General features: G+C 41.3%; 1 protein-coding gene across 1 annotated transcript in view; it reads right to left on the bottom strand.

Moving 5' to 3' along the window:
- The window catches only part of CA10 (carbonic anhydrase 10), a 130,514-nt gene extending 120,707 nt beyond the window's left edge, over positions 1 to 9,807 (bottom strand). The window contains exons 1-2 of the mRNA XM_072351973.1: positions 9,548 to 9,807; positions 8,415 to 8,892 (exon numbers count right to left, since the gene is read on the bottom strand). Coding sequence (XP_072208074.1) covers positions 8,415 to 8,475 — 61 coding nt within the window. The 5' untranslated portion in view covers positions 8,476 to 8,892; positions 9,548 to 9,807. The remainder of the gene's footprint in view (positions 1 to 8,414; positions 8,893 to 9,547) is intronic.
- Positions 9,808 to 24,001: the final 14,194 nt, after the last annotated feature.

The following is a 24,001-nucleotide window of genomic DNA, read 5'->3' on the forward strand; positions in this document are numbered from 1 at the left end:
CCCACAGCACAGCTGTGCCGCCATCCCTGCAGCACTCAGGCAGGAAGCCTCATAGCCCAAGCCTTCCCATGGCACGTCCCCTTTATATCTATACTTGAGGTCTGGTCTAAGTTAAATACAATTATGCACTGGAAAAAGTGGAATGCAACGTCACATAAGAAAATCATGATGGATTGTTACCTATGTCTTGTTATTTCTGTTTTGTTTTGGTTTGTTTGTTTTAGTTTTGTTTGCTGTAGTCCAGGGGAAATCTGTTTACTGCTGGGAAAAAATGGCATCTGTTTCATTCAGGGCATCCATACAGCAAGAATTAACTATCCACAATCCAAAGAATTGCGATTCTGATTGCACACTTTCTCTTGCTGTGTTATTCGTATTATGGAAGTTCATATCTTTGCTTTACCACACAAAGAATGAATATGATCAAAACTATTTTCTTTACAAGTATCAGACTTAATCAGGGATTATGAAAATTTCTGCTCATATAACTGGGTATTTCCAAAGATTTTGTATTATTCATGTATAATACCCCTCCCAGACCTTGCTTTGGCAAAGCTCTTGAGTACATCCTTAATCTAAATTATTTCACAAAATCTCACATTAAGACTCAGATACAGCAAAACACTTCAGCGTATCTCTTACTTCTTGCATTTTGCTGGATCTGTGTATTAATGTGTAGCAAATGCAATCCAAAAAGAATGACTGTTTTTAGTTCACAAGAATGAAAACATACTTATGCTACCTAATAAAAGTAAATAGTATTATTTATTACTCTATTTTGTGTCCTTTTCCACAGTGAGCTAAATACCTGTGACTCTAAGAGCCGAGGCACAATTACAGACTGGCAAAGATGAATTGTTAACAACTTGGAGACAGAGCCAAGGGGTTTACTGAAGATAGAAATTATGCATCTGCAGGTAACTTTAAATCCCACTTGCAATTACTAACTGCCACACTGTACCCCCAGGAGCAGCTGGGCAAATGAGAGGAGATCGTGGAGTCCTTGTAGATTGCTTTGCTTTCCAGCAGGCACAAAAACTTACCATAACAATAAGACAGTATTTATAAATAGGAATACTAATGAAAGAAAACCAAAAAGATAAAAAGAAAAAAAAAAAAAAAAAAAAAAAAAAGAATGAGGAATCCAGGTGAATGCCCGCATACATTTACTGCATATCCAGTTATTGCAGCAGCCAGTGAGTCTGCTGAGCTCCACAGCCCCACAGGGAAGGTAGGACCAGGGCCTTGGCTGCACTCAGGCTCCTGCTGCCTCAGGTGGGAATGTGAGGCACATGTCCAAGGAGAGGAGACATGTTCACGTCAAGCTTCTTCAGCCTATCAGCAAGGGGAAGTGAGGTAAGGAGCAGCAGGGCACGAGGCTGAGGGCAGGTGGGAGGCTGAGGTACCCAAATGGCTGACCCACAGCCACTGTGCCCTGTGGGCTCAGCACTGATACGTGACCCAAGGCAGGCCAGGGCTGTGGTTTGCCTCAGGCCTGTCATACCTTTCCTTCTGGCCGACCTGGTGGCCTCATGCCCCCTCATTGCTGTGAGGTGATTCACTGTCAGTCTCTGACCAGAAACAAGACTTAAGAGTAATCGTAGAGCTGCAAGGTGCAAGTGAGTGTGAACAGAAACTGCTGTTAAATATTTATATTGCTGTTGGGTGATCTGTCACACGACATTTTACCTCAGTTTCTCTGTCATGTTATTGTGGCCTACACCTCTTAATGCCTGCAGACTGTTAAAGGGCTTATCACTGAAACACACCGTTGTTTTTCCCTTCTTGACTGAAATGTAGTTCAGTCTCTTCCCATTCATTATATTCATTCTTGGAAAAATCCATACTCTACCATCCCATTCAGAGGAATCTGTTGCTCATATACTCCCATGCTGGGTTAGGACCAACTCTGCCTCAAACACTGTTCTTTCAAAGAACATTTGCCATTTTTTTCTGTAACCACAGCTTCCCCTATGGGAAACAGCAGGCCTCTCCTGTCAATGGTGTGAGTTTCCACCCATGTGTGACAGAAAAATTCATTTTCTGGGGACAGTGTATTAAAGTCTAATTGTCCTTCTCATCCAGCATGCACCAATCTTCACTACTACCTTTCTCCTAAACAGAAACCAATAATCATTTTATTTTCTCTGCCATAGTGGCAAATGCAAATTAATGCTCCTTCTAACAGCCCAAGTATTCCACCTGGCCAAAGGAAACGTAGCTGTGGCAGTAGAAATCCTTCCTGACCCAAGTGCCAGGAGAAGAGCTATCAGGCACCTTGCTGGAAAGTGTGATCATTCCAGCAGCACTTCAAATGATGCCATTTTTCAGTCACGTGTGCCAAAAGGCCTTTCAGAATTACTCGTTATCTTTTTCTTTCAGCATTAATAAGGAAAATTCTGTAGGTGTCCTACTGAGCTAGTCTTTCTATCCATGGCAGAATGGAAAAACTCCATTCTGTGGAGTATTTTTGAAGCAGAACAGGGCATTATAGTAGCTAACAGTAGGAAAGAACTTAATTTGGAAACAACCCACAAAACTGACAAGATGATTTTGCAAAAAAACCACACATTTTCCCTCTAAATCTATCAACTCAAACATTACTTCCAAAAGCTAGAGATGTCAACACATTTAGAAAGGAAAAAATGATAATGCTGCTTAGCTTCCTCCTTCCTGCATGCTTAAAAGCCACTTTGGAGCAGCCAGTGCACAACTCTGTCTGTTCCACACATAAAAGCCAGATGACAAACAGAATATGCTGAGCAAGTTAAGCACTTGATGCAGGAAGAAAGAAAGAATGCTTAAATTAATATATAACACTATGGATAATATTTATCTTTATTTAAGTATCTTATTAAGAAGTATTTTATAATTATTTGCTGTGAGTTTCACCTGCTGTGATATTTTTCTGGCAATAATGTTAAGTCGAAACTGTGGGGTATTTGTTTTAGTACAGAAATACTGATATCACCAAACTAAACCAGAAATATTTTAGCATGGAGAAATACCAAATAATGTAAAACAAAGAATATTTTGTTTAATTCTGACTGTTACTTTAGGTGCTCTCAATGTGTGGGAAGTGATCATTTATAATTTTCCAACAAGAATAAAAGAAAAAAGGAAAAATGTTAGGGATGCAGCCCTGGATAGAGCTCTGTGGGTGGCACCTGCCCTCATAAGGAGCATGGAGACCCACCATCAAAAGCCTTCCTCATTGTCGAGCTTTAAGTTTTCACAGTTTCTAAGGCCTAAATCTCATTAACACTAAAGCCATTTATAATATTCTCAGAGTTCTGAGGTCTTTTAAAGTAGGTGTGAATGTAGGTTCCCTTATGTCTTCTTAACTGTCAGCTGCTAAGCAGTTGGATAATATGGAAAATGTTTTCCATGTTGATAAATAACTTTAAACTACCTGTGAGACACCCAATGCTTGCCTGTATCACCAGAAAGGCTTCTGCAGTACACAAAATACAGATATAAAATGTTTCACTCATCCCTCTTATGACAACAATAACCTCCTATTGTATCTTTGAGACAGTACAGTGGAAGAGCTTGGACAGTTCTTTAACTGTTAGCAAGGAACACAACAAGGCCAAAAGGCCACTTTGAAAACTGGGTGTCTTTATGACTGAGACCTGTAAAACAATAGCACCGAAGACTTGTTTCTTCTCTTCAGTTTACTGGATGGAAAATAGCTCAGCATAATATGTGCAAAACTATTCATAAACGTTCCCTTCGACTACCTTTACATGAACTAAAAATATGTGTGTTGTTTTTACACTTTAGCGCCTATCTGGTCACGCTTTAGCTGTAAAACTAACAACAAAAATAGAAGGATGAAAAATACAGGACACACACAAAAAAAAGTAAAGCAGACACTTATATGGGACTACAAGGCTATTTCCATGGGATTTTAAAGCAGAAACATCTTCACACCTTTTGAAAAGGCAGCAACATCTCTGAAGTGAGAAAGCATTTAAATGATAAGAAACGAAGAAGCTTTGGGTATAACATATGGCCTCCATCCTGTGTTTGAATGTGAGCAGGAGGGCTGAGTCCACGTGGATTTTCAGTAATATCAACAAACGCCATGCAAGCATGAAGGTTTGCCCACACACATGAAGCCGTGGGGATAGGATAAAGCAGAAAGGAATACTACAGCGAATTTGATGCCAGAAGATCTTAGCCACCAGATGTACCAGGCTGCACATTCTACCTGCCTATGTGCCTAGTGATTGCCTTCCTCTCACATATATCTGTGCAATGAATAATTCCTTCCCCCAAGATACTACATTTCTTTCTTAACAAACGTGCCAGAAAAAGCTATTTCTGAAATAATTATTCTCAATTAATTAACGTGGTTTCAGCATTTTTGTTCAAACAACGAGCTACTCAGTGTTAGCTACTAATGTACATGAGAGCCTTGGTATTCTTCTCTTCTACGGAACCACTTATGCTAGCTTGAATTACCTCAGGTTGTGTAACAGTAAGAAAAGAAGAGTTATCAGACCTTACTCATCATCATTCAATTACTAATTCAAGCCCTGGCATAATTTAAAGTTCCTATAGGACATCCCTGTGTTATGCCAGGTAATAAGTGCTCAGAGACTGCAGAAGCAGCAAGACAGAAAATGAAATGCACTGTGCTCCAAGTACCCCTGTAGACCTCAATACCAGGAGACACTTGATACACAGGAGATAATTGTTCATGATACATGATTTACAACTCTCATGACTTCTGCCAAATAGGTCAAAGCAATTACATTATAGAAAGGACGTGCACCTTCATGACTTCAAGATGATAGCAAAAGATGAAAATGCTTTCACATAATGAGAGCTGTGAGACTTGCACAAATTTCATCCATTTTAGCTCCTGCAAGCCAAAATAGTAAGAGGTAATGTACCAGTTCATAGGAAGCCACAAGGCTCTTGAACATACAGGTTCTATAAATCATTTTGTTGATGCATTAACAGAAAATGTACATAGATATCTTCTTAATCAATGCCTACTATAGTATCTTCTTCTTATTTAAATGAAGTATGCTGCAGGAGTTTCAAAACAGTATCCTGGTGTTTACCCTGAAATTGATTATTAATACTTAGAATCACAAATATATATATAAAATGCACTGGTTTATACAAATGGCAATACAAGCAAACTATGGCAGCCATTATGGGATCAGAAGCATCTAACCTACAGCTGAGAACACTGATGGTAATTAATCTTGTTATTCTTACCAGGAAAGGAAAAATTTTGGTTGTCATACTATCAGCTATAATCCTTTTTCCATACAAACTGTAGCCTCTGTACCACCATGATCTGCATCTTCAAAAGAAGCAGAGGGGTCTTATTTCAGCATTCTGTTTGGAGGACATCTGCATTTTGACTACCCTGTGTTCTTTTCATGTTACACCATAATTAAAAGGAACAAAACCTTGAAGACCATAATATGAATCAAGATTAGTTTTCTTCAGAGACTACACCTCAAAGGAATGAATATACATCATGACTTAGAAGGAAAGAGAGGCCTTTTATTTCTTTCTAAAAGATACAAATTATTTTCTTGATCCTTCAGTCTATTCTTTCCCATTTCCAGCTGCACAAATTCCCCTTTCAAACAAACAATTTCAAGTTGCAAAAGCCTTAATTCAGGACACCGAGAGATCTTAAAATGTTGTCTGCAAAGTTCACCGATAAATAATTTGCCAAACATAAGAGCCAGTAATTAAATTATATTTACATATTCCTAAATCTCTGTACCATTTCTTCTAAACCAAGCAATGCAACATATGTACAAGTAACTGCCTAAAATAATGTTAGATAATATTTTGAAAATGCATATCCCTTCTTTAAATAGGTTATTTTTCCATGCATTAAGATCCTACCAAAACTAAGTCATACAAAAAAAATGGGAAAGATACCAAAAAGCCAATTGTACATCTTCAATATTTAAATAAGAAACAGCAGAAGTGCTACGTTCAGCATAGTTTATATTTAAATGTCATTAAATAAGTAGCAAAAGATTTTGTGACATAGGTTGAACCTATCTTTAATAGATAAGCTTACTAATAGTGATAGATTACTTATGGGCTAACTTGATAGTCAGTTCTGTTTGATGACAGCACAATCCCTCTGAACAGCAGCCCTTAAAAGGACCTAATCCAAATATCCACTGAAATTAGTGGGAAGGCCACTGCAGGTTGACATGGACACTGAATTCAGTCCGCTGATGTTCAGGAAAGATCCATGCACAGAGCAGTCCTGTCTCTTCACTGCTGTGACAACATCCCTTAGTTCACAGCCTGGTGGTTTGTAGCACCGTGCTGGAACAGCGGGGCTTTTTCAGCAACGTGTTGAATGAATGGTCAGTGCTGAAGTGCTAAACAGATACAGATCCCGGAACCCAGCACTAAATGCAGGCAAGCCTTAAAAGAGCCAGTTACACCTTCCCTTCCTTGGGCTGTTATCCAGACACCCAGCTATACAGTATGCTACAAAACATAGTGTAAAAAGGATGACAGAGAAAAGATACATAGCATTAGTGCCAGTCAGATATCTACAGATCTAAATCCTTTTCACCAAGGTGACAAATCCGGAGCATTCCTGAGAAAAATAAAAATCCCTAGGAAGAACAAAACCAAAAAACCAAAGGCTGAATGCCTCTGTGCTCATCCTCTATTTGCTTAAAAGGCTGAAAGAAATTATTTGAAACCCCAGCTTTACCCACGGAGCAAAAGCATTCCATCATTCACTTATTCCATATCTTCCTCCACAACAAAATTAAAAGAATAATAATAATAATAATAATAATAATAATAAAAAGAAAGTGAAAAAGAAAGCAAGAATGGGAATCCTCTGTAACATGAGAGAGAGATAGAGAGGGAAGAGACCCCTGCCGGGCTGACATCACTGTCAGTTCCAGGAGCCTGGGATCTCATTTGGGTAAGCAAAGAAAGGAGGGAGGAAGATTAGGAAACGCTGGCAGCTAACTGCATGGCATAAGGACCTGCAGAGAATGGGGCAGCTTTTTTCTGTCTCAAGGTATTACTGTTAGAACAGCCAAGAAAGCGATAACCTTCATTTTTCCATTCTCACTGTGGTACTTAAGGAAGTGCCTAATTTGAAGAGAGCTGGACAGGTGGCATATCATGCTGAGCTAAATAGATAAGCGTGAGATTTAAATGACAAGAGGCAGCAGGTTTTGCTGTTCTCAAGAGAGAGAGAATTATTCTGATGACACCAATGGCACCAGCAGAAGGTCAGCTTGGGGTGCTGCCGGTGTCACCTGAGTGCCTGGTAGCAGATGGTGCCAGTCTGAAGGGATAAAAGAAGGACTGACGTACCACACAGGCTGAGAGCAACAGAATTTGCTTAGGAATAAAAGAAGTTTTAGGTCAGATGCAGACAGTACATATCAATGTAGATGCTGCCACTCCAGATGTCAGCACCAGTGTCACCAGTCCAAGGGCTGCAAGGCTGGGTCAGCTGGGAAGCGCTGCAGGAAGAGCAGTGGGGGCAGGCACTGCCAGGGCGAGCTGCTGCAGGCACTGCTGGCTGTGGACCGGTCTGAGCTGTTCTCTGCATGACCCCAAGGGAGCTTTGGATCTCCCTCTCCATCACCACAGCTGTGCTGGGCTCTGCCATGCCCACTGGGATGTCCTTCTTCCCCCTGCAGTGCACTGGCTGGTGCCGCTCACATTCTCATTCCTGGACTTATGCAACACCCAGAGGGCAGAAGCAGCCTGCAGGGAAGTGGAACGGCAGGAGACACAGGCAGCCTGGATCCCCATGGGGTTCCCTGGAGTGTCCCAAACTAGAAAACTGGCCACCTCCCCGCTACTGCCTCCTATAACATAACTATTCCAGCATGACCGACATGACAAATTAACAAGGCAGCCAGGGCTTTTGCAGCAAAAGGGAGTGTTTTCCCCAAGAATAAATTGTTCCAATCCTTTACGCTAGACACCCGGCCGTGCCTATTCATTAATTGGACAAGCTCTGGTGACAACTGAAATTACCTAATTTCTATATACTAGAGGAGAGAGAGAGCTTTGCAAGCTTAAAAACGAGGACTCTAAAGCTGGAATCCCAGCCACCGAGTTTAAGAACTTCAAGATCTATGAAATTCTGAGATTACTGCGGTGTTGGGATTAATTATCACAACCAGAACACATTCACTGTGGTTAATTACTGCAACCAGTGTATCGTAATTACTAAACAGGTACTGGATATGAGGAGGGGAACTGATGGCTGATGGTTTCTGCCATGATCCACTCACAATATGTTCTTCACGCATTTTTCAACACAGTTTAGATCTGCATTTATCCATCTCTTGCCCCTCGCTTAGGGAAACCCCGGCAGCCCTGTCGGGTATTTCTAACCCACACCCGCCCTTTCTGTGCTGGTTGCATACCTGAAATGCAGACAATGAAATTCGCTTGCAGAAGAAAAAGCACCTCCCAAACAATTTCCATCCTCCGATTCTCATGCCAAGTGCATCCCTCGGCGAAAAAAAATAACAAAGATCAATATCGCAGTTCGAACGATCCCAGCAGTTTTCCTTCTGGACTTGCAGACTGTATTCCCCAGATGTGCTGACAACACATGTCCGAGCTCCCTCTGTGTACGGCTCAAGCAAGATCCCTTCCCTTCCTTCGCCCTCCAAAAAAGCCAACCGCCAGGACAGGGCTCTTCCTCCACGAGCGAGAAAAAAATCCGCCGGATTTCCCAACAAGACATAGACCACAAACCCCAACCGATCCGATCCGGAGCGTCTCTATTCCAGGGCGATCAGGTGCGAGTTAACCCCAAACTCTGCACGTCTCAGCGGAGCAGTGCCAACATGCCTGGGGCAGGGAGGCGGCGGAGGAAGGGGGTTTCCTCTCCTGCTGCTACAAAACGAGCGGAAAGAGATTAATACCCGCTGCAACGCCTTCGCCCCCCATCCCAACGCTACCGCACCTCCGCGGCAAGGAGCTGAGCGCGACGCAGCCGGCTCTCCAGCCGGGCGTTCTGCAATCCCCGGAGCCCAGGCTGCTTTCCGCCCGGTGACTGCAGGGGTCGTTCTTGCCCCGCGCAAAGCGCTGCCCGGCCCCGGCCGCGCTGCCCCCGCCGCTGTCGCCCCCCGGGGCCGCTCCGACAGCGGCCCCGCAGCTCGGCCGCCCCGGGAGGGGCTGTGATCGGGGCCGGGTGTGTGTGGGGGGGCACCAGCACTCGTCCCCTCCCCCTCAAATCCACATCCCAACCTGCAGAAGTGGAGGCTGCGGGCAGCCGGGGTTTGTTCGCATCGCCGGCCGGCTTCACTAAGGATAGCGATATTTTAAAACTTATTTAAAGAGGGAGGAAAAGAAAAACAAACCCAAACTTCGCCCAGGTTTGACGGTAGGAAGGGCAACATGAGCGTACGAGCAAGACTTAGCGAAGTACTTGTGCTGCAATGCACAGCTAATTGCATTCCCCGATCCACAGTAGTTCTGCAGAGATACCTTCCCCCCCCCCCCCGTTCCCAAACAAGTACTGCCGATTATGGGGCAATCTCTTACTTACCCCCAAATCCTCCCGCTTTTTACTGTTTTTCAGCTCATCAGATTTGTCACTCTCGCCTGCAGTCCCAAAAACAAACCGAGGTCAAGCTCCGTGCCGCGCGCTGCAGCCACCTACCACCACCTTTAGCTGCAAGGAGGTACCATTGCTCGTCGGCTTCCCCCTCCTCCTCCCCGAATCCCCGCTAGTTCGCCATTTCCCGGAGCAGCGCAGCGTGCTGCGGGATGCCGCGGGCCGGGCACGGCGGGGCTCGGCGCGGCGGCGCGCACGGGCGCGGGCTGAGCGCTCCGTTCCGCTCGGAGGCGGTGCCTGGGCGGGCGGCGGCGGGGCCGCACCGCACCGCACCGCGGCAGGGGGGTCTGCGGCGGGGAGCGGGCTGGGCCGAGCGGGGGAGGCGAGGAGAAGCAGCAGCCTTCCCACTCTCGCGTGGCCGTCCGGCATGTCGGGCACATTCCAAAAACTGCCGCTGACTTTGTTTAAAACATGGGTCCAAATTTAAATGATCTTTTTTTTTTTTTTTTTTTTTTTTTTTTTCCCCTATCCAAAAAGAGGTGCACCTGGAGAGGTTGGGCTTCCCGTTCTGCAGTGGGGGGGAAACTGAGTGCTGAAAGGCAGCGGCGAGGGGCTGGGGAGCTGCGCAGTGCTGCGCGGGTAGCGCGCGGGGGGCTGCCCCGGATCGCCCTGCCGCTGTCGGGAGGGGAGGGAGCAGAAGCTTCGGGTTGCAAATAAAAATCCCGGTTGAGAGGGATGTGAAATGGTGCTCCTGCAAGCGGTCCGACCGCGGGTGCCTTCATTGATCACTGCGCGGCGGAGGGAAAGGGGAGGGAGGGGGGATGCTTTGGGTTTCAAACAGATATCCCGGCTCTTGGCAGGTACGCAGAGGTCATATTACAAATACTCCAGCGGGGGCTGCATGCATAATAGATTGCATATAGGTTGGTTTATAAACAGCAAGCCCCAGGGCTTCTTGGAAGATGCACCTTTGCCTGGATTCTAGTGAAATGGGAACGCGTGGATCTCTGAGTGGGAAAGTAGGGGATCTATACAAGAGCAAACCACAGGCTGTTATTGTCATCAGCTCTGAGAAACATGTAGGAGTCGAAGGTTTTGAGTCATCCCGTCAGTATTTATTTGCAGTAGAACACATTTCTTGAGTGATTCAAAGACACTGAATGGGACAAAATCATCAGTGTTTGAAAGAGCGAATGGGAATGTAAACACTTAGTAGTCAGTGTAATTTCTTGTACAGATTTTGGTAGTTCTAAGCTAGCATAAGCACTCCTTGCACTGCAGCAGTGTCTGCTGATGCTTACTCTCTCTCCTCCGATGGGTTATAAGAGACTTGGGATTTTAAGGAAGTGTTTGCCATCCTCTGGCCAGTAAGATCAGCAAAGTGTAGCTGGGCAGGAGCTGCTGTTATTCAAGACTTTAAGGACAAATAGTTTAACTTAAAGAATTTCCATAATTTTTGATGGATTTTCAGTAAGCGCTGAGATGGTGTAGCAAGAGGGATTTCTTTCCTTGGTGGATGTGGTATGAATACTGGAATTTAAGGAATAGGAATGATCTCTCTTTGGCAAAATGAAATGTATAGGAGTTAGGGAACCAAGGCATCCTGTGGGTGAGCAGGTGTTGGTCAAGGATGTCACTGTATAGATTACCTGTGGGCTCTGGACAAGTAGTCCAGGAGCAACAGACAAGTGTAGATTTTGAAATACGTTGAAATGAGATTTACATCTTGTTCTTAAAAAGTTAATGAAATAGGAACTGCAGGGAGCTCTTCTTTAGGATCACATTAAATGAAGACACAAGAAAGCAGAAGAAACAGTTATTACTGGGACCAAGACCTTGTTTGTTGAGTAGCCTTTGTTTTCTGAATCATGTAAAATAGCAGATACAGATCTCTTCTTTATGCTCTTTTAAAGAACCAGGTTAATATCTCCTGCTCTGGCATTATAAAAGAATATGCCATCCTCATCTAGACGTATTTAAGCATGCCTTAGGAAATTCTCTTCTGCTGATGCTTTCTAAACTCCTTTACTCTAATAGATGAACATTTTCCATGGAATTGGCTGTAAATTCTCTGTTGGACTTCACAACTAATTTTTTAGAATAGAATCCCTGTCCACAACACCGTAAAACCATAAGAAGACTCTTACCTTTTATGTTCATATTTACACAGTCACCCTTCCTCCTAAACCAGTGTCCTTGAAATTATGTCATGATATGTGGGGAAATAAATGTCTTGAGCAAGTAAGAAATATGCAGGATCAAGCAGCAGATGTAAAAGGCCATAGCTTTTCTTCTGGTGACCTGCTCTAAGAGGGCGTGTTGTCCATTAAGCCACTGAGGAATCAGACTGCTGACAGGAGAGAATGCCAAATCCTATGCAGCAAGCTCATGCTTGATTCTTGTTAATGATAGTAGAACTTGACTATGAGTTTAATGACAGGAAAAGAGTTCGACAGTTAATGCTGGTCACTAGCAGATAGCCAGAAATCCCAACTACATTCATTTTTGTTCATCTCCTAACTGTGGCACGTTAAACTTCCTTCTGCAAGCCTTCTGCTTACATCAGTGGCCAGTGATAAACAAGTAGTTTGTGGTTCAGATTAGCAAACCTGTGAGGAATCAAAGCTGAATGTTTCCTTCAGCTGGAAGATGCAGTAGTGAAAACAGCACTGACTACATTTTTTTTTAAATGTAGATAAATAATAATGAATTTGTTCTGCTGTCATTTACTTGGTCTGACGTTATTTGACTGGCAGTGGCCTGGAAGCTTGGTTTTGAAATCATTACAGCCACACTGGCTGCTGCAGTTCCACAGGAAGACTTGATTCAATAATGCTGAATGGATGTCAATATGGGCCTATTTCAAAGCCCACAGAAATCAATTGAAATATTTCTGCAGACTTTGGTGAGTTTTGGATCAGACTCCCACTACAGAATTTGGCAGCTTGTTTGATCCCAAGGGAACCGGTTTAATATGATATACTGTGTTTGGGATAGAAGGTGGAGGTGCTGTGGAGCAGAACATAACTGTCTTGTGTTCGTTGGTGTAGTCTTAAGTTCAAATCAGACAGAAATGCTAGCTGTGGCAGTTCAGTTTTATTGAATGAATTTCAATTCAAATCTCCTTCTGTAACTCACTAAAGTGAACATGTTTGATAATTCCTGCATTCATTTGATTTCATCTTTGTACCATTGGCTAAACTTAGTAAACTTAATCTTGTCAGCCTTTACGCTGTGTTGAGGTCCATGGACATCTCATGCACGAGAGGTGAAGATGACTGCAAGGTGTCTGTACACAAGTCTCTGAAGCATGTTCATAGTTTGAGAAATTTACTATCCAGAAGCCACTGCTAGGGTTTTGTCAGTTTGTGAGTACCCAGCATATTAATTGCAAGTTGGATGTCTTGATTTTCAGGCCTGATTTACAGGTAGGGATTTTGTTTTAGCTATGCTGTTAAAAAAATACTTAAAATTCCACATGCTTAAATACTTTTATGCCAACAAAGTACATTACAATTCAATAAGACAAAGCTATAGTTTGTACCTTCTCAAAGGAGCCAGCATTCGGACTCATTTGACAGAAAATGAGCTGGGATGGGAAAAGATCAATTGTAGAAATTGTTTTGAACTGGGCAGCTTCTGAGCAAAACGTGTTGGACGGTGGCTCCCGCTGTGTTGATGGATGAGGTTGCTGCCATTCATCACTGCTGAGCTACTGAAAGTTCCCACTGATCTGGTGCAGCAACTTGCCTGCGTGCTCCCTGGCTCATTTCTGTCAAAGTAAATCAGATCTGCAAAGCCTGCTATTGAAGTTGTTCGAAACTTCAGGCTTGTTTCTGGCTATTAAGCTGGGAGAGGTGGAACAGCTCCTTCTCTTACCCATCTCCAGCTGGCCCAGGGGTTGCTGGCCTCATGGCAGGGCTGATGGAAGAGCCTGTGAGTCAACTTCCAAATTGCCACTGGATGCAGCCTAGGATATGAGCACAAACTAAAATCTATGCTAAAACAGACTCAAAGGAAGGGCTAGTGCTGCAGTTCACTCAGGAGGAATGAAGCTCAAGGGTCTCCAAATCCAAACAAGGACTTGAGAATCATCCCAAAACAGCAGTCTGGTAGTACCTGGTTCAGGGAACTTTGCCAAAGTGTTTTCCAAATCTGGACCTTGACCACCATGAAAATGAAAGTATTTGCTCAGACTAAATTATCATACTCCTAGCTCTGAGCCTTGCTATTGTAAATCACATAGGCATGACACTGTTGCTCTCTGTCTTAATGCAATAGCTGCGGTCTGAATGGTGTTTCCTCAGATACAGTGTGCACCAAAATTGTGTTCACATGTGGCACAGCACTTCAGAAGAAACTAACCTTCTTGTAACTCCTTTCCCTAAATCTGGGAAGCATTAATTGTACTAATGCTTGCTTTTAAATTGGTCTTGCCTCTCTTAGTTTTTCTCTATAAAATGGAAATAACTCTCATGAGGATACAGAGGTTTACAGTCAGTGTTTGCAGTAAACTCTGGTAAGAGCCATGTAAGTCCTAAGGAAAGCTGTTACTCAAAACACATGCTGGCTGATCTGTGAGTGCTTTCAGTAGATTACTGACCTGTGGAACTTTTGTATTCTGTTTTTCTAGAAAGAGAATAGAGGAATTGGCACCTAACGCAACTCAAAGGGTGAGAACAAGCCGTCAAAGAGAACATAACGCTCTTCTGACTTTTAGAAATCTTTATATACATCATTTAGTGTCATTTTCAAATACCTTGAAGGGATCATAAAACTTTTCTCATCTCTGATCATTGTAGCACTTAGAAGAGGAAAGGTATGAACAGCCATAACCCTGGCACATTTTTAACTATACTCGGGACCAAAGGGGATTGTAAGATGGAAGCTTTGATAACAAAAACATAAAGATGTCATTGTCAACTATCTCAAAATATACATGCTTGTTGTAAATGTCACATAAGCCTACAGCTAAGGAGTGGATCACAGTTTTCTACACTTTCAAGGTATTTCTGTTAATGAACACTTTAACTCCTTCATGAACAAATTATTCTTTGTCTCACAATTTGCTTTCACGTGGTGCTTATTATCACTGAAACAAAAAGCCTTGTTGAATATGAATTGCTTGTGAATACAGGCTAGATGGTTTGGAGATTGTTATGCTATTTAACTGGCCTGTTACACAGTAGGAGAAAACTTCTCTCAGTGGAGCTACAGGTGCAGAATACAGGATCCTCGCATTGCCAAAATTTATTAAGTGCATTAAGTTTTTGGAAAGAAACTTCACATATTAAAATCTGCAATCCCAGTAAATTAAAGATAATTTGCAAATTACAGGCTGGTAGGTAGCATAACTCAACAGTTAAAAATCTGTTCTACAGATTGCAAGTCATTAATAATTAGTATTACAAAACCTATTACATCTTTGATTGGGGGGAAATGGACTGAGGCTAGTATTACATTATTCAATTAGATTAATTCCATTTAGTATGTGTTTTGCTTTATTTCAAGTGCAGTCTGTAAAAGGATTGTGGTAGCAACAATCCAAAATGTCAATTAATTTGTGTATGGAGCAAATAGCACACATAATAATTTCATCATATAGTGCAGCTCTGTTGACTGACAGTGGAAGTGCTGGTAGGCTTACTATGGTTAATTAGATTTCTTTATGCATTGCTCAGCAGCATCACAGGCATAATTTATAAATGAGTTTATTAACATTTCTATATTCATACAGTGAAAGCACATTAAACTTCCTTGAATGTTTTTATTTTTACCTTTGCATACTTTACCTCACCATAGGAAAGTGTAAACTGTCACGAGGAAAATGTAAGACAAAGCAACATCATAAGATTACACAGTCTATGAGTAAGCAGATCGTCAGAGAGCTCACACAGACCTCATGGGTCAGAATGGCCTGCTAGCTAGTGAAGAGAGCACTAAAATCTTTGTCTGTTCTAGGATTTTATCTTCTGCTGGCAAGCTTGAATTTCACGTAATCCCCATTTTTATAAATATTAGTCATACCCGTCTGAGCAGCCAAGTTCATTTGTATTTTCCACATTTCATTCAGTCTGGCATCATCACAATAATTCTGTTATTCTGTTACTGCATTTATGTTCCACTCTCATTTACACACTCATTTGTGTACTGCACCCGCACTTGCTACAATCATCTTCCTTGAGACAAATACAGCCTCTTTTGTTTTGACACTGCATCTCTGTTAGTCTAAAGACTTAAATGCCTCTCCATCTCTTTCTTTTATCTCCTTTCAACGATGGAGTTCTGTTTACTTTTGTGTTTGTAAGTAACCAGTCCTTCCTGAGTAAATCCAATTTACTCCAGCAAAGAAGTTTAATGCACCATAAAACTAACAGAAATATTGTTCTCAAGGTGCTCAATAATCTGACAATGTGTAGACTTTATATGACAGTATTGCTGTATATAACACCACATATAATGTTTTGTATTACTTGCATATGCATGGAGATCACCCCTTTTAGAGCCTTGATCACTAGACAGATCCTTTCATCAAAATAAATGTCTGTATGAAAGAAAACATCAAGGTGAGGAGGGATATCTTTAAGTTGTCTAGCAGGGAGTTCTCCTTGCAAATTCTGCTTGCAAACTGCTGCCTTGTCTGAGCTGAACAATTCAGACATACAAAACAAAAAGGAATTGACCAATGTATTTAAGTTGCATCTATTTGTTTCAATCACTTTCCTGTGTGCAGAGTGTTGTTACGTAATCTTGCTGGTTAGTCTACCCCAGAGATCCAGGAGCAGGTGTAGCAGCTGGTAATTTAGGGATGCAGTCAAGCATTACTTTAAAATCGATTTATTATGGGGAATGGGCTTTAACAACTGAATGGTGCTTTAGTGACAAAATTAAGGAGGAGGACAAGTGGAAGACCAAGGCAAGGAGGTAACTCATTCTAGCTGCAAATGTTAGTGCTACAGTTAATTGTTTCTATGTTTTAGACCCTTCACAAGGAGGCTGTAGAGAATGTGGTAACCATAATCAAAGCTTTTTTTTCCAGTAAGACTAATGCATCCAAATCCTTTGCTCTTATCCAGCTTCACTTTTGTCCTGCTTATTAAGTGTTCCATGCGTGACATGGTTCAGCCAATGTTGAAGTCATCCATGCAGGTGGCCATCTGTAAGAGAACTGGTGACACTTTTTGTTATTGAATTTCTTTTAAGGAGTTGAAACATGCAGCAAATCTTCCAAATTCTACTAATAGATGTCTACTGTAGTACATCACAGTAGAGCACCAGAGCCTGGACTCTCAAAAGTTGTTGAAATCTCTCTCTAAAAAATGGTGCCTTCTTGCACATCTGCAGCTATTGTGTGTGGTTCCAGAATATAGAAAGCAAACTTTGTAGAATGGAACCCATAATTACACGGGAGAAAGGAAGACTTCTCTCACTGTACCAAATGAGCCTAGCCATACTACTAGATTTTGCCCTGAAATCTCTTCTGATCAGTGGCTTTTAAATAACACTCAGGTTTAAGTTTTAAACTGAAATGTTCATTGTTATTTTGTAGGCCACTTTGAGAGAGATAAATACCGTACTGGGAGAACTGGAATAAGTGTTGTGGAACTGTGTGTATGCAGGAACTACAGATGAGGAGCATGATTACAGTATTTTGTCATTATAATTAATTACCTGCTCCTTTAGTAGAACTGTCAGAAATGAGATCTTAGATGCTGCAGAGAGCAAAGCTTTCATATGCAGTATATTTGCGTCACAAAAATGTTTCTATGAATATGCCTTGTAAAACTCATACCCGTCATTCTTAAATCTGAATCCTGTTGCCTACAGATATTTAAATCACTGTTACTAATGGGCTTCTAGCACAGGGTGTTATTCTTTTTTAAGAAGCAATAGCAAATAGGAAGGGAGAACTCTCGATTTCAGCCTGATTTCTGCATGTGGCATTTTTTTGCTCTGCCTTTAATCCACTGTAGTTGAGTTCCTTTTATCAGCAGAGTTCTTGGAGGGAAAAAAAGTCTATTTCCAGCCTCAGCATTTCCAAGATTGTTACAATATTTCATAAATTGTGAAGTAATTACACAGGATTTACGCTGTAAAGGGTTAGCCATGACACAGGCATGATACAAATGAAAGACTTGTCAGGGCACTTCCATGCCTCCTCCACGCTCTGATTTAGGATCTCATCTCTTCCACGTTGGTGGAAACCAAAGAGACCAGCAAGCAGTGTCAGTAGGCAGAGCAGCACAGCAAAGATGACTCCATGGTGAGGAAATGAGGATCCTAGAAAGACATCATGAAAATGGTTGCAACTAGAGGGTTCCCTTATGACAGTGATGAAGACTAATTGGGTGACTACTGACATTTCATTTACCTTTCTGTCCTCTCTTATGCCAAGTTTCATTGCTACATGAGTACATAAGTTCTCCTTTTGCCTTAAAGATGTATACTGCTTTGAGTGGTGCACCAGAAGATGCAGAAATGATTAATTCACTGTTCCTTTCCTTGAATTAGCCACTGTGTCTTTGAAATTCCTTGATGTAAAGCATTTCTGGGAATGCTTCATGCTTCACAGGAATTTCTCAGTCTAGAACTTCCTCATTCCCGGCTGTGAGTCTATTCTTGCATTTCACAGATGGAGGATCTTTCTAGGGAGTTTTGAAGAGCCTTTTGGATATTTCCCAATGGTTTTTCAAGAACTGCTGGATTGAGTATCTTGTCATGTCTACCTAGAATAATTGCTATCCTATTTTAAACCCCAGGAAGACTCTGGAACCCTGCTAGAATTGTACTCTTGATCCTTGGCATTTAGATTCCTTAGTATGATTACCTATAGCCTGCCCCATGTCATCTATGTTTCATTTCACACTTTTATGGAATATGATGTAATGACCATTGGCTTTTTTAAGTCCTGTAAAGTACAAGGATGACTCTTTTACTGGTTTATGGGAGCCATTATTAAAAGAGAGAAATGGGCTTTTTTCTTTAGTTGACAAGTAACTAAAACAAGGGAGAGCAAAAGCAGAGAAAACAGCCAGAAAGGAGAATCAAAACAGTTCAAAACTTGAGATGTCACAGGAGCTGATTTAATAACTTCTCCACTCGCCATACAGTGAGTGTGGAATTGCTGTTGATAAATCAAATACTGAGAACAGGCCTGTAGTCAGAGCAGAACCACAAACACATCTGAAAGGATGAAAACAGCAGAAGTTCAAAACACATAGGCCTTCATTCCCTTGTCACTTAGTATGTGACTTGAATTAAGCTCTTACTCTTCACCCCTAATGTTCTCATATTTTATTGAAGAGGCAATGCTCCACAAAGACTGAGTGTAGTATCAAGCAATAGAAATAACACACAAAAGCACAGGAGAGGACTGAGATATATAGACAGAATTGAAGATAAAACACAACTATGCTGAAGTCACTGTATTAAAAAGTAAGTAGGCCTTATTTTCTTCTGTAGCAGAGCTTCCTTATGGTACTTTGTTAGAATAATGGGGCCATGAAGTGTACATAACTGTAATTATTCCTCCAAAAGTCCCCTAAGTTGACAGACTGGTATAAATGGAGCACTGTATAAATGAGAATTGAGTTCAGAAAGGACTAGATTGCATGTTCTTCTGAATTCCAAATATATTCTAAAATTGTAAAATAGCAGGGATATCTCCCTCCATAGGAAATCTGTGGAGATTGCCCCAGCTTTTCCAGCCAGGGCATTGGTGAGTATAGATGACCAGCCTATGAAGATGCTTTTAAAATCATAAGATTTATCTAGGGGTAGGATGAGGTCAGAGGAGCCAGGGATGTAATATAAGTTTCTAACAAGGAAATTGAAAAGCAAGTGAGAGAAACTGCCTTTCAGAATTCTTTTATTTCCTCTTCTTTGCTGAAATTCATATCAGGACCAGACCTACACAGCACTTATACTGTAGCAGACATGCAGGGTTGTTTAATATGTGCTGCTCTGCTCAGGTGTTTTGTACCTGTTATGTCTGAATAAGTTAATGGAATCTAATCCTGCACTATAGATAAAACCCATTAAGTAGTGACCAGTTGCTTCAGGTAGAATCATAGCACTGCTCTGTCTTCTCTCCTTCCCCATCTGTCAGTCAACAAGGTTTTCAGGAGAGGTTTCCCACTTACCAGGTTGACTCCTGCAGCCTCGATTCTTTGGAATCACTTTGAATAAAAATCTGTTAACCAGAAAAATGAGCTTTTCTGGGACCAGATTATTTAATGTTTTGGACTGTTTTACTATGGAATCAGTCCTATCTGATTATATATGATAGATTTCAATGGAGTTATACCAATTTTATGTCGTTCTACTGAGAAACGTTTCCTGGCTAGCTGAGCTCTTCTAGCCTTACTGTCTTTAGTCTAAAAACAAGGATGTCTGTCCTAGAGTTCTTAACTGTAAATGTCACAAGGTAAATTAACATGATAAAAGTACATCTGAGCATCTAGGAGATCACCAGACTCCTGGCCAAATGCTAACTTAAGCAAGAAGGCTTAACCAAGTCTGAGTAGTGCTTCCAGAATTGACTAACTGACTGCTGAGCCAAGGAACACTCACCAAACTGGTGGCTCTGCAAAGCACTTAGTTGTAATCTGAAGTTCTATGCTGAACTGAGGCCTCAGGCTAGACAAGTTTTAAATGGGAATGTAACTTTGGCTGTTAACAGGTGAATTGGTACATTATATAGATAAACTTCTGTTATTATATTTCCATTCAGAAAATCTGGTGGAATTAGTCTAGAGGAATAAACCTGCCACCACTGGCAGGTCTGGAGGATAATCCCTGATTAGCATGTCTTACAGAGCATATCTTTTGGTATTAGCCTAATTTTAAATAAGGAGGTTTTGCTCTGGGAATGAAATTGAACAATATCCTGCAAAGTCTGAAATTTTAAAGTCTGTTTCTGTAGTAGCCTCATCTAGTTAGAAATTTATTATGCAATTGTGTTGTCTTGTAAGGCAGTGCTCATCTGCAAAACAGAGATGGTAGGAGCAAGAACAGATACTTGAGAGTACTTCAGTGAGAAAAGTGATAAGGAAAATCCAGGCACAGCTTTTCTTTCTGTTGGAGAAATAGGGATGCTATGATCTCTGACCTTTTATTAACAAACCACTCACTTCCAGAGGACAGTGATTCATTGCAGGCCACCTTATCTGCATTTGAACACACTCACCCACAAGGCTTCCCTTTGTCATGTACTATAAGTATAGATGGCAATAGATTCCCTGCGCTAACGGAAATAGATTTATAAAGTGTAAAGTGCTACTTTATCCTATCTGGAATATGAAAGAACCTTTAATAAGATTTAGAAAATTATGGATAAAACCTAGTTTAACTTTTGTAATAAAACATACATTGACATCTCCAACTAATGTGTATTGTTGCAATGTAAGCCTGTAGAGAATAAAGGGTGTCCTATTTGAATTGTAAGTTGATAAAAGGAATGTGATATTGTATTTGAAGGCGGTCTGAAGGCTGAAATTTTCCGTGGGAGTAAGAAAGAATAAAATATCTTTTTCCAATTGTACTTCTGCAAATCAAATGGCTTAAAATCAAACATTGGGCCATCAATTATAGGTGTGAGGATATTCTTTGTACAGAGTACGTAAAAGGTTCCACTCTGGCTGCCCTTTCAGACAGAGTTTGGTGTGCTCTTACTAACTGTGATTAGCCATGAATACTTCACATTAGGATGAAACACCATTTGTTTTTAAAAACAGAAGCAAAATAAATGATTGTATCTGTGTGGTTGCAGTTGGAAATGGGGGCTTTTAATGTCCTCACTTTATCTCCCCACCAAAAAAAAAGCTTTCTTTCCATTTGTGCCTCACTCCCGCTGTCAGTGCAGTGCTGGTTGGATAACATGGACAGTGCAGCAACAAGAAATGTGACTGAAAGATCATAAAGAATCCATATGCTTTCCTTACTGCTACTGCTGTTAGAAAAATACTGGTTAAAACTGGTGGTCATGGTAGCTTTGATGTGAGGCATATTGTCATTAGTTTGTTCCCCTCTACTTTAATTAAGTGTATGGTAGTAGATGCATGATAATTTGTTTTCTACCTGATTTACTAGTAGGATAGTGGGTTTGGTTCTGGTAATTACAGGTTCTCTCTACTTTGGGCACATTCAGGTGACAAGCAGCTGAGGAACTGTATGACAGTGATCATAGAACAAATGATGTTTCTTGGAAATATTCATGAGAATGAAGCCCTCAAATCTGCCATTTCCTCATGATTTCTGGAGATCCCTCACTGCCCTTTAGCCGTTAGTATCCCATTTAAGTAAGGAGTCTCGCTCTAAGAAAGATAGGATAGAAAATTAATGCAGCCCAGAATTCTGATTTTTGGAGGATTTACTGAGTGGTGTGACTTAGATCATGCTTTATCACTTCTCCTCAGTTCTGCATCTCACCTGAGTGGAGCAGGGCACAGGAGGAGAGGTTTTCTCTTCACAGTGATATTAGAGATGTTCACAAAGTGTATGCTAGTGCATACATAGTGCTCTGTGAACTGGGAGGAGCAGCATTACTTCTGCAGTACTTCTTTTTAAAGTTTGTGGATAGCTGTGTTGCAAAGGAGAGCTGATTTCATTCCTTGCTTTGGTACAGCTTTGCTGTGTGACCTTGGGCAAGCCACTTAACACCTGTGTTTCCCTATTCCCTGCTGTGTAAAATATTGCTGATGCTTATCTAGATTAAAAAAGAGCAGTGAGGCGATGTTCATTAATTACTGTTGGAGAGTGTTCTGAGATCCAATCCAATAGAAGCATAGGATACAATACTTTGCCCTTCTAGAATACATTCATTTGGGGAGGGTGAAGCATTATATCTTCTACTTTCTCTGAAAAGAAAGGACATTAAAACACCATTTGGAAACTTTATTTTAATTTGCCTTGGGTTTGTTTTATTTTTGTCTTTTTCTTGTACCACAGATTAATTCACAGGTTTCTATAAAGCACAGCAGTGAAGACGGGCACCTATAGCAGTTTGTAGAAATAGGATCAGCTCCCAGTGGAGTCAGGCACTAAAGTGCTGGGGTGTCTCCCTCAGACCCAAAGGAGTGCCCACGTACATCCCTGGATGTCTATTTTCCCCAGGCAGGCCAAGCTGTAAATTCACCATCATTAAATCTTGCCCCATTTCATTTCTGAATTGCTTTCTTCTTAAAGAAGTGTCCCATTTTGGTTCCTCTGATGCAGATTCTTTCAGTGCTCTGAAGATGGATTGTTGGGGTATTTCTAGAGAAGGTATAAAAACTGTAAAAGATATTCCAAATATAAGTCAGAATAGCCCAGATTCCGTATTTTCAGAGAAATTCCTTCAGAAGAATGCACATTAATGTATTCTTTATGACTTAGGTATGTATCCCTTTGGATGTGCTGAAAGGATAATCAAATTTCTCTGACAACTTAAACTTCTAAGGCAGTATTTTATCAATTGCTTTTCTGTTTAGGAAAGAGATGTTACATTCTGGCAGACAATGAGTATGCTTTTTTTCCCCTTTTTTCCAACGTGTCTACACTTTTCCTTTGCAAAACATGCTGATGGTTATCAGCACCAAATTAGATGCTTTTTTTTCCTGGTTGTTGCTCTGAACAAGGGCTGTTTTGGTTGGGTAATAGCTTACTTGGTTTGATCAACTTTGCTGGAAGATTGAACAAAATGGAAAAATTAGGAATTCTCCCAGTAATGAAAGAAATGTCTGTCTAGGATAGTTTCTGTAGGTATATGACCAAGTATTAGGTAAATGCCTTGTCTTATTTGGAGGTGTAGCTCCAGGTGGCCTGGAAGTGGACCTAAAGAACAGAGTTTAGCTTTCTTTATTGATCCATAGCTCACCCAATCTGGTACTGCCACTTCTTTTAAAGTATCTGCATGTTTAGACTAAAAGGGACTTGATTTATATTTTTTCTCAAAGTAGTAGTCACTAAGAGTGGTAAGACATATATATTTTTTTCCCAAGCCCTTCTCTCTGTGGCTGTTATTCAATTCTAAGAGTACAAATCGTAAGGACAGCTGTGTGAAGTGAAGGTGCCTTCTTTTTCTTCTTTCCTGCTCTCTTTTCCTCTTAGAACTCTATTGCAGACTGTCACCTCGAAATCATGCTTAGAGGTTTCTGATCTCTGCAATATACACTACAGTGGCTTGTGCCACTGTTCTCTATTGTAACACGGCAAGTCATTTAACACATGATATCCCGTCAGCGAGCTGCTGGATGGCCTTATGGTGTTTGGGAACTCAAGGTCTTGACTTTAAATGCAGAGGTGATTCTACCATGTAGAAAGCAATTACCAGCCTGGGAACCTGTCCAAAACAGTGAGGTTAGCAGTGCTCCTCCCTTCACTATTAACTTGGTGATATTAATAACCAAAAGCTCTCTATTAATATTTTCTGTGAGACATGCATTTTAATAAGCAGTCATGGTCACA

The sequence above is a fragment of the Excalfactoria chinensis genome, chromosome 17 (genome assembly GCF_039878825.1).
Source record: "Excalfactoria chinensis isolate bCotChi1 chromosome 17, bCotChi1.hap2, whole genome shotgun sequence".
NCBI lineage: Eukaryota > Metazoa > Chordata > Aves > Galliformes > Phasianidae > Excalfactoria > Excalfactoria chinensis.